The sequence below is a fragment of the Mus pahari genome, chromosome 6, assembly GCF_900095145.1.
Source record: "Mus pahari chromosome 6, PAHARI_EIJ_v1.1, whole genome shotgun sequence".
NCBI classification, from domain to species: Eukaryota; Metazoa; Chordata; class Mammalia; order Rodentia; family Muridae; genus Mus; species Mus pahari.
In genome coordinates, this window is record NC_034595.1 from 104965610 (window position 1) to 104977672 (window position 12063).

At 54.1% G+C, this 12063-nt stretch overlaps 1 protein-coding gene across 6 annotated transcripts in view; it reads right to left on the minus strand.

Annotated features, from left to right (window-relative positions):
- Positions 1-443: 443 nt before the first annotated feature.
- The window catches only part of Tp73 (tumor protein p73), an 80289-nt gene continuing 68669 nt past the window's right edge, over positions 444-12063 (minus strand). For 3 of the 6 annotated variants that reach the window (XM_021199813.1, XM_021199812.2, XM_021199814.1), the window contains exons 5-14: positions 9558-9744; positions 9001-9116; positions 6739-6848; positions 6410-6552; positions 5993-6081; positions 4841-4968; positions 4318-4466; positions 3509-3647; positions 2868-2961; positions 653-1488 (exon numbers count right to left, since the gene is read on the minus strand). In XM_021199813.1, the coding sequence (XP_021055472.1) occupies positions 1153-1488; positions 2868-2961; positions 3509-3647; positions 4318-4466; positions 4841-4968; positions 5993-6081; positions 6410-6552; positions 6739-6848; positions 9001-9116; positions 9558-9744 (1491 nt within the window). In that variant the 3' untranslated portion in view covers positions 653-1152. Of the gene's footprint in view, positions 1489-2867; positions 2962-3508; positions 3648-4317; positions 4467-4840; positions 4969-5992; positions 6082-6409; positions 6553-6738; positions 6849-9000; positions 9117-9557; positions 9745-12063 lie in introns of all 6 variants that reach the window. The other 3 variants (XM_021199815.1, XM_021199818.1, XM_021199816.1) reach the window with 3 other exon arrangements.

The window sequence follows — 12063 nt, forward strand, 5'->3', positions numbered from 1 at the left end:
TACTCCTGGCAGGGACTGCTGGGGGTGCTCACAGCAGAAGTTCACGAAGCTTCTGGCAGGTGCAGGGCCCCATTGGCTGAGTGCATGCAGGAGCTGTCTCTCTAGCCACTGACTCTTTGGGGATGAATCATGAAGACCAGGGCCCCCAGCAGCCGCCCAGTTCCAGCCCATGAGGATGGGCTAGCAGCACTCAGGCACAGAGCCCAGACTCTGAGCACTTAGAGAACAGATGTTCCTCACAGCTGGCGTCTGACCTGCACTCCCACGGCTACACTCTTTCTGAGCCTCTTTCCCTTCCAACCATCCTGGCAACAGGTGAGGACCCTTCCTGGGTTGACGCTCGGTTTTTTGGACTTGCTGAGAAGTGCGTGTGGACACACTAGGTTGATCTCAGAAAGGGATGCTGAGAGAGTCAGGGGGAAAAAGCAAGCCGACCCACCAAGTAGAAAGAGTCACCTTTTTATCAAATATTGACAATTCAATGTTCGGTAGTCTGAGACTCATTCTGTCCCTTTGTCTGCCCAGAGAGGTCCCTAGAGGCTGCTGTGGCCAGCATGTTCAGGGTGCTGGCTAGAGGCGGAGGCCAGCGGCTTCCTCTGCTCTGCCACAGTCTTCCCTAACCCCAGCAACCAAGACTCAGGAGACAAGGGGTAACGGCAGAATGACCTACATTAGGGACAGATCTGTCCACACATCCTGCAGAAGATGTCTCTGGTTCTGAATTCACTTTCAAGACACAGTGGAATCAACCTGTACATAAGTGCAGATGACACAGAGGCTGGGCTGGGCGTGGTTAGCAGGAACAGAAGACGCTGGAATACTTTGTGGCAGAGGGTCAGCAAGTAAAGGATGCTGCTCTGTCCTGGAGGGTGGCAGAGTCCTCAATAGAGAAAGGGAGAAGCAAATGGGTACTGCATACCCACCCACAAAGGGACAGCCCCTGTCTCAGCACTTGGCCCACAACCTGCCCTCATGGACATGTAGCTAAGGGAAGTTCCAGAAGTTACCAGGAGGGAGTTAGTTCATGAGCGACTTCCCTTCAGGAATGGCATCTGGCAGAAGACCCTTGCTGTTCCTGTGGACGCAGCCGAGGGGGTCCCGCTTCCAAGGGCAGTTTCTCACAGAGGAAGGAAGGAGAAGGAGGTATGTCCCTCAGTGGTTCTCTGTCTCTGTGAACTCCTCTTTGATGGGCTGCTTACGGGACTTGCAGTCAGGCAGGTCAAAGCCAAAGTCCGCCCACTCGTCGGGGCCTGTCACCCCACCTGCGCCTCCACGGTTGGGGATCGTGATGGTGTGGCGCACACGGAAATGCACGGCTTCCATGACCCGCTGCCGCTGCAGCTCGCCAGAGCCGCCGATGGAGATGGTGGCCGCGTTGCTGCTGGAGCGTAGCAATTGCTGGCCGCAGTCATGGCTCTGCTTCAGGTCCTGTAGGCCCCTCCAGATGGTCATACGGTACTGGTCAGGGATCTTCAGAGCCCCAAGGTCCTGCAAGAGCAATGGGCACCTTCTGGTTACAAAAGGGGAGCTACGGAGTTGTGTGTCCCTCACACCAAGGGTGTCCTACCTGCTAGGAAGCCTCTGCTTGAGGGGGGCAGCTGACTTATCAGACCTTGACTGTGTGGGTGACGGGGTAGGGACAGCATCAGGGTCACCTGTACAAAGTGTCTAGTCACATTTTTCTAGGACAGCTAGATGACATGTGTGGGTGACAGAGGGGACAGTGACAAGGGTCCGCTCATCAGCCCGGGGCCTGAACACAGCAAGAACAGCAATGGAGACCTTGGAGATCACCCATGCATCTCCTGGCCACAGGCTTACATGCATCCCTTAATTGGCAGCCAACTCCAGGCTCATCCCTTAGCTTCAAGCTCTGGTGAGACAAGGGTTGACATATGACTCAAGGATGGGGAAGGTAGTCAGTGGTCACACAAATGCAGGTGTTAGACATTGGCCCCACAGCCTTTTATAAGTCTTTGTGTCCAGCCTGAGTTCCTGGGTAGGTGACAAATATGGCCTCTAACTTAGCCTGGGTCAGAGTCTAGAAAACATTTTTGGGTGACCTGGCAGGAGGAACTAAGCTGTTGCACCCTGGGCCCTGGGGTGGGAGGGGCTGAGCTGTTGCACCCTGAACCCTGGGGTGGGAGGGGCTGAGATGATGCACCCTGGGCCCTGGGGTGGGAGGGGCTGAGATGATGCACCCTGGGCCCTGGGGTGGGAGGGGCTGAGCTGTTGCACCCTGGACCCAGGTCTCCTGGATAAATCAAGGCTGACTGTGTGGCTAGGCTGTAACAGGATGCAGGCCTTTCCAGAGCTTTCTATCTCACTTTCAACCCAGAATGTTTTGTGCCACACGTGTAGGCTGGGCGTGGAGGCCCATTCATTCTTTCTAGGTGTGTTCCCCCGGCTTCTACACTTCTCACACATTGGGTCCTGGAAACAGTCCAGCCTAAGAAATCAAAGGTAGCCTGGCTGGGCCACCAGGAGGCTCTAATGAGAGAAAAAGCGCCAGCTGGTGGTGGTGCACGCCTTTAATCCCAGCACTTGGGAGGCAGAGGCAGGCAGATTTCTGAGTTCAAGGCCAGCCTGGTCTATAGAGTGAGTTCCAGGACAGCCAGGGCTACACAGAGAAACCCTGTCTCGAAAAAAAGAAAAAAAAAAAAAAAGAGAGAAAGCCCTCCAGGTCACTGCCGGGGACCTGTAATTGGCTACCCAGTCTCCTTCACGTTACAGATCCTGCTGACTTCAGAACGGAATCTGATTGCTTGTGGGAAAGTCTCTGGGAGCTCCCCCACTAGTCACCCTAGTCGGTGCTCTGTGCCTCGGGACAGGCCCTCCGTCCCTTTGGGGAGACCTGGGGCATTTACCTCGATGGTGAGGTTCTGCAGGTGGTAGATGCTCTGCAACCCTTGGGAAGTGAAGCACTCGATGCAGTTTGGACACCCCAACCCTGTCAAAAAACTGCAGAGAGAGTTTGAGAAAGTGGCATCAAGTGGCTGTGCACTTGGGCCTCACAGGAGTGGTCCTGACAGGGAGGGGCTGCCTGTCACAGTGCGCAAAGCTGTTGGGCCCTCTCTCAGGTCAGGCTTTCTTTTTTATTTCTTTATTATTTTATTATTTACTTTAATTTTTGTTTTATATATATATATTAAATTTACTTTTATATTTTTACAGTCCAGTCATTACCCACCTCTCCTGGTGTGACCTCCCACAGCTCTTCACCCCATTCCTCATCCCCCTGTTTCCAAGAGGATGTCCCCCTCACCCCTCCAAACCCCACCCCCACTCCGGGTGCCTAACCCTCTAGTGCCTTTCTCAGCATCTGCTGATGAGCCCTGATAGGCCTGGCTTCCCTCAGGCCAGCCAAGCAGTTAAAACACAGGGTCAGACAGAGCCACATGCAAGGCTGCTCCCTCCAGCAGGAACCGCACAGTTAGTGGAAGGTGTGGAGTGAGGGGGTGGGGTGGGGGATGAAGCGCAAACCCAGCTCCAGCTGCAGCCCACGCACCTGACGAGGCTGGGGTCTGCATGATAGGGGGGTGGTGGGGTGCAGTGGGATCCCGAAACCATGGTCTGGGAGCTGTGGCCTCCATTCATCTCACCATTGGCCTGCATGCTGTGGCTGTGGCTGTTGAGCATCCCGGAACCTGGGCAAAAGAGTGGTCAGGGAACCTGAGAGCAAGCCCCACACACAGTAGGGTATGTCCCAGGTTGTCGTCTAGCCTGGCAGTATGATACAGCATTGTAAGGGTTATCTGAGGCTGAGCCCCTAGGCACAACCCTTTCCCCCCAAGAGGTAGAAGTGGAAGGTGGGATTAGCAGCTGGCACATGGGTGTTACCAGGCCCTGGGGCTCTTAAACAAGACACACTTGGGTTGCTCAGTGTCAGGAGTGTGTCTATATAAAGACTTTTCAGAGGAGACTCACACTCCACTCTGCCCAGCTCCCTACAGCTGCCTCTCAATGAGGCCTCATGTCCTGTAACTCCTGAGATGAGGGGATTTGGTGTTGCCATTTTACTGATGGGGAAACTGAGGCTGACTGAAGCTAGGGATCTTCAAGATCCTGTGGCTATCAAGAGAGGGCAGGCATGAGTTCTTAACTCTACCACCTTTGCAACTTCCCAGCCACAGAACTCCTGGGATTGGAATGAACACCCCCATAGCCATTGCCCTGCTGCAGGTTGGAGCTGCAGGAAGAGGCAGCCATCAAAGGTCCCCCTCCCCGTCATCCTGTTTGTGATTTCGGTAAATCCACCCAGGCCCTCCCTTGGGTCTCTGTGGCCCACATGAGGCCTCCAATGCTCCAGGGACTCACCCATGGGGCCCAGGTTGGGCCCAGCTGCTGAGCTGTGCGGGGGAGGCTGGCCCACCAGCTGGTTCACAGAGGGCAGTTTGTTGACACCACCGTGTACCTTGTTCATTGGGGAGAGCACAGGCCCATAGGAGGGAGGCTGCAGGTGACTCCTGCTTGAAAAGCAACAGCGGGCACTCACAAGAGGTAAAAGCAACTCCTCCCCCACGCCGCACCTCTGTCGACACCCTGGGATGCAGGCAGATGAAGACCCTGCCTCTCAGAGAGTCAGGAAGAAAGCTACCACCTCACCAGCTTCAGCAAATCCAGCCCTTCCAGTCCCTTCCCCATCAACATTTCCAAGGCCCCTGTGTGGGAAGCAGGGGTGGGCTAAGTCCCAGAAGGCTTCCTGGAGGAGAAGGTGCCAGCTGAGCTGTGCTGGTCTTACAGTCCAGTCCAGGGTACCATACCTCCTGTGCTCCTGGCCTCCTCCCTGCTGGGTCAGAATATCCCTACTTCTCCCATACAGGTGGTGGGGTTCACTCACGGCCTCTGTAGGAGCTGCTGCTGCTGCTGCTGTCGATAGGAGTCGACCAAAGGCTGGGGTACAAGCTCCATCAGCTCTAGGCTCTCCTTGACTTTCATCAAGATCTCAAAGTTCTCCCGGCCTCGCACCTGGGCACAGAGAAACAGACTCTCTGCTCAGGTACCCGGGAGATTCCACTGGCCCCAACCCCCCCCCCCCGTGGGACGGGGATGGCCTCAGGACGACCCCAGGCTGTGGCAAAGTGTTGATCTGCCCCTGGAGTCAACGCTCAGGATACTCTGGTTTTCCTCTTCCCAGGGGCAGGTCTAGGAAGTGGGTTCCTAGGGGTTCAGAGACCTGCTTATTCTTCCCTGATAAGAGGCTCAACAGCTGTAGCTCTTAAAGGAGCACTCGCCGCCAAGGAAAGAGAAAGCGCTCTTTCAGAGTGCACCATGATCTTACCACTGAGATTGGTACTACAGACACATCTAGTCACGTAGGCTAATACCCTATAGAGCTATGGATTTAAACACAGGCTATACCCTAAAGGACCATGGATTTAAACATAGACTATACTCTATAGCACCACGGATTTAAACACGGGCTATACCCTATAGTCCCATGGATTTAAACACAGGCTATACCCTATAGGACCATGGATTTAAACACAGGTTTTACCATATAGCTCCATGGATTTAAACACAGGCTATACCCTATAGGACCATGGATTTAAACACAGGCTATACCCTATAGGACCATGGATTTAAACATAGGCTATACCCTATAGCTCCATGGATTTAAACATAGGCTATACCCTATAGGACCATGGATTTAAACATAGGCTATACCCTATAGGACCATGGGTTTAAACACAGGCTGTACCCTATAGGACCATGGAGTCCTACTGAAACTCCACCCTGGGGTTCTCCATCATAAAGGGTGCCCTAAGGCTTTCTTGATGCACAGTTGACTTGGCCAGTATGTCCACACTCAGTGAGTTCAGGGCCTGACTCTAAACAGAGCCCCCTTTGAACCCCACCTCCTTCAGGGCCACAGTTTCAATCCTCAGGTGTCAGTATGCCACCCTCGTCCATCTCTTGTGACATCTGTACTTCCCCAGCCTAGGATCTTGGGTGATAAGAACACACAGGCCTGCCCTCCCAGCCTACTCACGTGCATGTAGAACATGTCCTCGTCCCCGTGGCGTCTCTTTTTCACGTTGGTACCCAGGGCGGGGATGGCAGGGGGGCTCTGCTTGAATGCTGGAAGGCAGGTCAGGAAAGATACATGAGCCAGAGGGCAAAGGCTGAGATGTCCAGGTGAACACCTGCCATGGGTGTGGGGTGCGCACAGGGCAAACCTAGGCTGCAAGGGTCCCACATGCTCCTAGCCTCAGAGCATAGACAAGTGAGATGACTTGGGTCATATTCGCCCTGTCCAGCCTGGGGAGGCTTCCCGGCCTCAGCCATTCAGACTCAGATCCATCCTCTGGATGAAGGTCTGCTTGGTGCCTTTGGAGCAGGTACTCCCCACACCCAGTTGCGTCCAACTCCGCCCTCCGCCCATGCCCTGGTCCAGAGTCCCACTCACCACGTTTGCTGGCAGCCCCATTCTTGGTGGTACTTTCATTCAGAGCCTGTTGCTCCCGGTAATGGTCTTCATCAGCTTTGCGGTCACGGCCAGGACAGGCACAGATGCGACCCTCGAAAGACCGGCGGCCCAGTACCTGTCCACTGTTGGGTGGGCACAGCGTGGCCGTGAGCTCGAGAGACCGCTCTTGACCCTGCCCGACTCCCGCAGACCCCTTGTGACCGGCCTTGAAGTGGGATGCCCGCCGAGGAGAGCAAGCCCTCTCTGTGTCCATGACATGCCCCCCCCCCCACGACCCCACCTCTACCATCCTTCCACAGCAGACTCACTCCCGGGTCTCCAGGGTGATGATGACAAGGATGGGCCTCCGATTCATGCCCCCCACGCAGCTGCTGTTACACATGAAGTTGTACAGGATGGTGGTGAATTCTGTTCCCACCTGTCCACGGGGGAGGCAGGGAAAGGGCATAGCATCAGTCAGCATGCAGGGCCCACCTTCTAAGGAAAGGACTTGTAGCTGCCACCTCCGGCCCTAGTTCTGGGTAGGCATAGGGACGCTGCAGTATGGTTCACGGTCATCTACCCATCTATCTACCCAACCACCCCGTCCATCCATCTCTCCACTTATCCACCTACTGTCTACCAAGCCATCCATCCGCTTACACACCTGTCTACACATCCATCCATCCATTTATACACCCACATATCCATCTACCCCACTCACTTGCTGGCCAACTTCTCATCCATTCACACATTCATCCACATACCTGCTCACTTGCCTACCCATATACCCACTTACACTCCTGCCCACCTGCTTTCCGGCCCACCCCCAGTGGTGCCTGACTATCACCCACCTACCTACCCACCCATCCACCCACTCACCCACCCATTCAGCCATCTACACTCACTTGAGATTGCCTGCCCACCCACCGATCCATCTGTGCCTTCACAGCCCTGTGCTGGCTCCAGGCTCAGAGAGCTCAGTCTTGGTTTCAGCTCTTTGGGGAAGTACAGAGTCTATGGTGTGCTTGCCGCGGTCATAACACAGTCAGAGGTCAAATGTCAGGGCTGTATGTGAGTGGATGTGCGTGGGCCTTTGTGGCAAGTGTGTGCTGAGTACTGTGGACTCATCTGGGCAGAGGAATGAAAGGGACTCCACCCCCAGAATGGAGTTTCAAAGGTCTTGCTACATCAGGGTACCCCAGTCCTTCCCAGAACTTACACCTGCCAACCACTAGAGGGCAAGAGAAACCTACTTTGTCTGCATGCCTGAGCTAGTGAGGCTTTCTCTGATGAAAGGGGAAGATGCTCATGGTGTGTGTGTGTGTGTGTATGTCTGTGTGTGTGTCTGTGTGTATGTCTGTGTGTGTCTATGTGTATGTCTGTGTGTGTCTGTGTGTATGTATGTATGTGTGTGTATGTCTGTGTGTGTGTCTGTGCGTGTCTGTGTGTTGTATCTGTGTGTGTCTGTGTGTTGTATCTCTGTGTGTCTGTGTGTGTGTCTGTGTGTGTGTCTGTGTGTGTGTCTGTGTGTGTGTCTGTGTGTGTGTGTGTGTGTGTATGTCTGTGTGTGTCTGTGTGTGATGAGCATCGCCGGGCCCTGCCCACTGACATAAAGAGCTGCCTCACAGGACCCCAGATCTTGGTAGAGGATGGGTCACAGATGAGACCTAACCCCGGTCCTCCACCCTGATACCTCCCACACCAGTCCTGAAGTCCCTTCACCTTGCCTTTGGCCCCAGCTGGGCCTTCTATCATATCTAGAATGGTGACCACATATCCTTCTGACGTCAAAGTGGACACCAGTCTTCCTTCACTTGTCTACTTTTGGCAACCACCACCTCCATCCTGGTTCCCTCCCTTAGAGCCCTTCGCCTCCAGCCTGAGCCTCCTTGTCCACCCTGCACTTCAGTGTCCAGCATATCCGCTCACCTCCACTGTACCCCACTTCCAGCTGGCACCACTCTCCTGAGGCTCTGCACACAGGCCCTCTTAAGGCTGACCGATCACCTCCATCTTCCCTACTCTCCGGAGCCTGTGTTCCACAGCTCCAGTCCCCTGTAGGCATCCCCTGTGATCCCCCAGCCTGGTCTAGGAGGCCTTTCATGATCACCAATCTCCCAAATGAAATTGCCCACCCTCTACCCTCAACCCCATGCTTGCTGGCTTGCTTTTGTCCCTGCAAATGGAGCCTGAGATGTGTAGGAACTCTTTCTCCCATGTCTAGGAGACTGTACTTGAGAGAAACAAGGAAGAAGATTGAAGATTAGACCCTCCAGGAAGGGCAGGGTTGAAAGGCTGGAGGTCATATGACCATACTTCGCTGTATAGCTGAGGCGAGAGAGCGAGAGACAGAGACAGAAACAGAGACAGACAGAGACAGAAAGACAGCCAGACAGACAGACAGATGAGAGACAGACAGAGAGACAAACAGAGACCTAAAGTCGGCTTGAGTGCAGGCCCAAGCTCACTGCCCACAGTGAAACGAACTGACAGGAAAAGGCCCGAGAGGCAGGCTGAGGTCAGAGCAGAGGCCCAGGGAATCCCACCCTGTACGATTGGCTTTGTATCCCAGCCTGGACCCCGCCTACCTGTGGGGGTTCGTATGGCACAACCACGCTCTGCCTGCCGGTGACAGGGTCATCCACATACTGGGAGAGGTTGTTGCCTTCTACACGGATGAGGTGGCTAGCCGGGGCAGACTGTCCTGCCAGGAGGGGACACAGCTTTAGAGAGGGGCCCATCCTCCATCCCATACCTGGCGTGTGGCAGAACTGAGACCATAGGGCTCGTCCCTGTGAGAGTCCCAGGCAAGGCTCAGAGCTGTGCAACCCTCATTCAGGTGGCCTTGAGCCAGACAGAAGCTGTCTCCAGATAATCTGACCCTGGGGGTATCACAGGCTTCACAGGGACACTGTGGGGTTGCTTCATAAGACTCCCCAGGGTCAGCTGGTCCCTCAGACTGCACCCTTGCTGGACCATCAGCCTTTTGGGCTGTAGTCAGAGCTGAGGAAACAGGGAGGGATGGGGTGTGGGTTCCTGTGAGGGGAGAGTTGAGAGCAGCTCACCACTGTGCTCACTGGCCTGCATCTCTCAGCTATGCCGCTGGTCAGTGTCCCACAGCCGGGAGGGGGGAGGGGGTGCTCACCTTCATTGAAGTCCCTTCCGAGCTCGTGGTTGGGGCAGCGCTTAACAATGTCGGTCACGTGCTCTGCCTTCTTGTAGACGGGCATGGCCCGGATGGCCGTGCCCGGGGGTGGTGGTGTGGACACTTTGATCTGGATGGGGCATGTCTTGGCAATCTGACAGTACAACTTCTTCAAAAGTGGGGAGTACTGGAGGAGAAAGGGGGGCCGGGTTGAGAAGGCAGCTCAGTTCCGGATGCTTCCACAAGACCCCTTTCCCAAGCACCCTGCATCTCAAAGGCTTCGAACGATGGACTGTTGCTTTTCCAGCCTGGATCAGGCCACGCCACTGGCTGCAAGGGTAGGATTTGCAGCACTGAGCTGGTTTGACAAGCTCAGAATTGCATCCTTCTACCTTGCATAGAAGAATCACTCAGAAGGTGGATAGCTTGCCCCTTTGGTCTTTATCCTCCAATGGAGAACTCTCTGGACCAGCAAGACCTTGAATGCTGTTGACCAGTCACCAGCACTGTGCCACCAAGTAAAGTCACCAAGTTCAGGCAGCCAAGCTGTGCAGTTGTGCAAGGCAAGACCCGGTTTCCCCATCCTGGAAACTGACTGGACCTGAGGTCATGCTAGGACGTCTCTCAGGGACAATGGGACGTCACTGTCCCTCCCTCACCTCCGTGTCCCAGGTCACTCTTCTAAAGATTGCACTGGCCCTTCTGAGACCAACTCAGTATCAGAATCACAGTGAGACTATTCTATGCGAGGCAGAGGATGCAGTTCTGAGCTTGTCAAACCAGCTCAATGCTGCAGATCCTATCTCGGCAGCCAGTGGCCTGATCCAGGTTGGAAAAGCAAGATGCCCATTCATTCACCTGCTAGCTGACTCTCACTATGGCTCCTGAAACCCCTGGTGACTCACTCCTCTTGTCTTTCTTCCCAAGAGATTTTTTTAAATGATCTATCTATCTATCTATCTATCTATCTATCTATCTATCTATCTATTATGTATACAGTGTTCTGTCTGAATGTATGCCTGCAGGCCAGAAGAGAGCACCAGATCTCATTATAGATGGTTATGAGCCACCATGTAGTTGTCAGGAATTGAACTCAGGACCTCTTGACCTCTGAGCCATCTCTCCAGCCCTTCCCAAAGGATTTTAATGAAGCTCCACTTCACTCTAAAGTCTCCACTACTCAAAGTCATGAATTATACACCATGCTCCCTTGTGACAGTTAATGAAGTTGAGGCCAGAGATGGCGAAATGTTAACAAAATAGGAAAGGGCAGGTGGTGCTCACACACCAAATCTTTGCTTTGCAAGGGACAGTGGGGGATCCTGACCACCCCAACCCTATAGGCTTAAGGTTCTCCACAATGGTGTGTGCAGAAGAAATAGCATATACCATAGGCAAATGCAATGAAGGGAGGGCAGGGAGAGGCACCATGACATAGTCCCTTCCCTCCTGTTTAAAGACCAAGAGACACTCGCTATAGGGACCCCACAGAAGGCCTGAGGGACTGTTTTGAAAAGCCGAGAGAGCCCTAAGAGAGGGAGCAGCTGAGGGAGAGCCAATGGCCACACCAGCAGGTTGGTGTGACTTTCTGGGGCGGGGGTGACCACTGTCTGCTGGCGTGTGGGATCACCATCCTAACATTCTGGAGGAAGGAGCCACTACCTCATCCCCAGGATACATGGGGGACTCTGAGACTTTGACAGGGTACACCTGACCTCTGCAGATCCGCATCTGAGCTTTGGTTTCCTGCAACAGCCTCTCCTCAAGTTAGTACACTGCAGCCTGGTCTCCATCTGTGCAGGCTGGGGACAGAGTCGCAAGCTATGGGAACGGAATAGCAGGAGTGTGCTGGTACCCTGGGGAAAGGCCAATAAACAGCTCACACACACACACACACACACACACACACACACACACACACACACACACGTGTTCTTCAGCAGCAGCAGCAGCCTGCAGGTGTTGGAGGTCTATAGCCTGTACTTGGTAAAAAGCACACTAGCTCTATAATTACTGTGGCCTCCTTAGGAAGGACACTTGGGGTGGCATGAAGTTCATAGTGTGAGGATCCCCCTCCCCCAGACATTAAGTAAATTCATACACAGTGACAGTGAAGTGCCCGGAGCTCTTGCTTTTCCACAAATGAAGGTTTCCCAGCAAGCCTCAGGCTCAGACAATTGCAAAAGTCTCCTAACAGGGACGGGAACCTAGCTAGTCCTGAGCTCAGGGAGACTCAACCTGAGGCCAGTCAAGGCAACTTCCGGGTCAAGGCGACAGTCCCAGGCATCACCAAGCATCTCCTGAGTGCCCATTGTCTGTGAGGCCTGGCTATCTAAAGAAAATAGACTGAGGGGTGGGGGTGACACTGAGGCCAAAGTCACCAGGGACAGAAAAAGGAAAATAGCCTTTGAAGGCTGGCTTTTGGCTCCCTGTTCTGGCTGAGGAATGCAGGCTGGATTCCCCTAAATTGGACCACCTGCTAGGTTTGTCAACCACTGACTTACCA